This window comes from Pundamilia nyererei, unplaced genomic scaffold (assembly GCF_000239375.1).
Source record: "Pundamilia nyererei isolate P.nyererei 1_Seehausen unplaced genomic scaffold, PunNye1.0 scaffold00024, whole genome shotgun sequence".
Taxonomy (NCBI): domain Eukaryota; kingdom Metazoa; phylum Chordata; class Actinopteri; order Cichliformes; family Cichlidae; genus Pundamilia; species Pundamilia nyererei.
In genome coordinates, this window is record NW_005187425.1 from 3,832,686 (window position 1) to 3,836,494 (window position 3,809).

At 35.6% G+C, this 3,809-nt stretch overlaps 1 protein-coding gene across 2 annotated transcripts in view; it reads left to right on the forward strand.

The window, feature by feature from the left end:
* The first annotated feature begins 993 nt into the window (after positions 1–993).
* The window catches only part of LOC102203413 (indoleamine 2,3-dioxygenase 2-like), an 8,458-nt gene continuing 5,642 nt past the window's right edge, over positions 994–3,809 (forward strand). The window contains exons 1-3 of one of the 2 annotated variants that reach the window (XM_005727444.1): positions 994–1,120; positions 1,867–1,962; positions 2,111–2,230. In XM_005727444.1, the coding sequence (XP_005727501.1) occupies positions 1,031–1,120; positions 1,867–1,962; positions 2,111–2,230 (306 nt within the window). In that variant the 5' untranslated portion in view covers positions 994–1,030. The remainder of the gene's footprint in view (positions 1,121–1,866; positions 1,963–2,110; positions 2,231–3,809) is intronic. The other variant, XM_005727445.1, reaches the window with a different exon arrangement.

Sequence of the window (3,809 nt, forward strand, 5' to 3'; positions counted from 1 at the left end):
AAATTTAAGAAACACAATGGCAACATTCAACAATTAGACTTAACAGTGACCTTGACATTTTGTGGCTGAATTGCTATCATTGCCAAGCACTTGGGAGCACTGTGTACATCACATTAATTTAACTGAACTAGAAATCATATAAATAAATATGACAATAAAAACTGACAAGATACCAACCTGCAGAAGTCTATTACACAGAGCACCAGGAACAGGGCCAGATATAGAATTAACCCTATTTATTAGCGTTGTTTCTGGGGTATACCAGAAAACCAGGATTCATACCTAGAAACTTTACCAAATAATCAACAATGTGGTTTGTTTTTATTGTTTATATCTCATATTTCCTCTAAGGCAAAAATACAAATGTCAGTGTCACCATGTTTAAAGCCAGTTTTATCAGTAGAAGAGATGTGCCATTCTTTGTATAAAAACTGTAAAAAGTACCTACATGTAGGCCGAAAAGTCAGGCAGTAAAAACCCCCACAAACCTTTAATGACTGTTAACAAAATCCAGAATCATACAAATTAAAATAGAAAATCTAAGCAGAGCAAAAAGAACACAAGTAACTAAGTGTATACTAACCGAGCTACATATCACAGAATAATTAGTGAAGACAAAGACAGGAAGTTGAGGCACAGGTGAGGCATAACCAAGAGCAGATACCAAAGTAAAATAAGAAGTTAAAACAAAAAGACAAGCAAAATACAGACAAACCATGTGTTGAATTTACACATGGCGTATGCGTGTTAAAAACATTTTGGTGTGTGTTCAAGAACACTCTAAACAGTTTCTGTTATTTGGCAGTTGTGTTGTTTTCAATTTTTTAAATTAAATGACCAAAAGAGGAAGATTAGCCGATTAACTGTTCAGTCTGTCAGCTCTTGACATAAAGGACAGGGAAATGTGATTGGCTATTTGCTCTTCAGTGCAATAAAAAGGGAAGTGACAAAGGGAGTGAAAAAAGGCTCAGTGCAAGTTTTAACAGCTGATGTCTCTCAGCCTACTGTAGTGCTACACAGGCCAGCAGACATGGAGACTAATAGCAAAGAAACACTACAAGCAGACTTTGATGTATTTGATATTTCTGAAGAGTTTGGATTTCTACTTGAAGAGCCACTGGTAGGTTTCACCCTTATCTTTTCTCTTCTAATGATGCAATGTTCTCATCTGAGACGCATTTTGTTTTGCCATATACTGGATAAATCAAGGAGGTTTGAAACTGAAGGATAATATAACATTGACTATGCTGTATATGTTGTTTATCCTCAGACACATACCTTAGCAGCAGCCTTAATTTAAATGTTTGTCCAGCTAGATAACAGTCTCTCTGGCCTAATTATGCTTGTTTTCTAGAAATATAACGAAGGACTACTTATCTGTTGTGAGCCTGTCTCTTTAAGTCTGGACTGGACTGCCACAGCATTTAATAGAATTAATTGAATCTAAGTTGTATAAGTCAACTGATAGAAACTATTGAAACATATTTCTCAAATTGGATAGTTGTAGTTCTTTGGGTTTGATTTCTAAATGTAGCAAAATGTAACAGCATTAATCTCTGACGCTCATAAAAAAAAATATTAGTCTAATATTGTTTCTGTTTATGGTATAGCCTATAGTTTCCATCTCCCCGCCCTTTTGCACCCTGTTTTCTGCTTGGTAGGGTGTTGCCTTGTTTATTATGGCCTCCTCTTTTAAATTGCTTGCTGTTGCTGATTGATGACTCCAGTCATTTGTTGACATGCAGGTCAGGCACCATGGAAAACATGAGCTGATGATGTTACTGATTACACTCTACATGAAAATCCACCACGCAAAAAACAATCAAAACCCAATGAGCAAGTCATTTTATTCCTATTATTTTCTAGACTCACCTCCCAGACCATTATCAGGTGTGGCTGGACCTCGCAAATAATCTCACACATCTGATAGAATCACGTAAACTACGGGATCTGGTTGATAAGGTCAGAATGAGCAAAGCCTTCCAAGTACAAAAATACTGACAGGCCATACATGTAAATGTGTACAGGTGTATTTTTGAGAGACTTGATGATGATCACCATTCCCAATAAAAATAAATAGATTTAAACAGAAAATCTAATCACAATTCAGATGCCGGTCTTGAGTCCAGATCTTTTGAGTGACCATCGGGAGCTTAGGCTCGCTCACCTAGCACTAGGATTCATCAGCATGGGATATGTATGGCAGGAAGGACAACATGCACCTGCTGAGGTAAGACACACAAATGAAAGACAGTAAAATGTTTACATTTCAATCAATAGTGCTCTAGCTGTTTGACCTACAAGTATAGTGCCCCATGCACACATAGAAGTATTTTTACTTTTTGTCCACTTGTCAACTGCATTTTTAGGTCACAGAAAATGGAGATTTTTTTTAAAAACTCCTTTAAGAGTGAACTTTCAGAAATTCAGCTTATGCATTTATATACGGACAAGGAAAAAGAAGACTTTGTAACACTTTATAACCAAACACTATTAAGCATCAGTAAGGTATTAGTTGATACATAATTCATTCTTTATAAAATATTCAAAGGTGGATTTAGAGGAATTTTCTTAGCGTGGCATGAGGGTGGCATGGAAACCAAATGGGGTGGGACAGTCAAAGCCTTTTTTTTTTTACACATATGCAGATGTTACATTCTGTAATATGAATTATATATGGTTAAAATATATCAAATGCAGTAAGTATACACATGTTTCACATTTCCTTTAGCCCACACAATTAAACATTTCAATTACATAAAAAAATGTGAGTTTTGATTTTATGTACTATACAGGCTATACTAAATAAGTATGTAACCAAACAAGTATAAAATCCAGAAAGCTACACAAAATGGGGTGGTTCATTTACAAACACGTCTAACTTATGTTTCACACTCCTTTACTCATTGGAAATAAGAAAATAGTTCCATGCTTAAATTTACACAAAATGCCAGAAATCTGCATGGTCATGGACACGTTTTTCATGATAAACCTATATATATATATATATTTTTGCAATGACTCAGTGTGGGTGCAGCTTTTTGCTATGTCAGATTTATTCGGTCAGGTCATTTACAGGTGAAGCACATCTGTTAAACCCAGAGGGTTAATGACGCTTACCTTTGTTCCATTGCAGAGTGTATCAACCACCAATGTTGAAATCTGAAATGCCTTTGTTTGGTGTTGGAACAAAATGTGCTCTTGCATAATTATAGACATCGGTTGCTACTGACAACAACAAACACAGCCAGCCTGCAGTAGGTTTATTATTAAAATAAACAACACTGTTACATGCAAAACTAGGGTGACACTTGGAGTGGGACATACCACCCCATGCCACTGCTGAAAACATCCAACTCCTTTTAATTTTTTTTAATGCATTAGCTTATCTGGCTAAAGCTAGCTAGCTGACTACAGCTGACTACAAACTAAAGCGAAGATAAACTCGAGGAACAAACTAAAAAAATGACTCATAACTCATAACATCTCAGTAGCCTAAAGTAGCTTTTATCACTTTAATGATACTTTGTTCGCAACTTTTTTATGACACTCTGTAAAATATCCTCCATTGCTTTGTCTTAACTTTATTTATGTTTTATTTTATATGCAGAAGTTTACTCTGTTGCTTTCTTAAACCCTCCTACAAACTCTGGTGCTGCTCACATTTCAGTTTTCTGCAAATATTTAGTGAGCAATATTTGCACCTTCCATTAAATATTAGCATGTTGTATCATTTTGCTCTTTGTTTGTATCCTTTTCTGTTGTGAAGACAGATGAGATGTGTTTGATTCTTAAGGTCCTGGTGACCA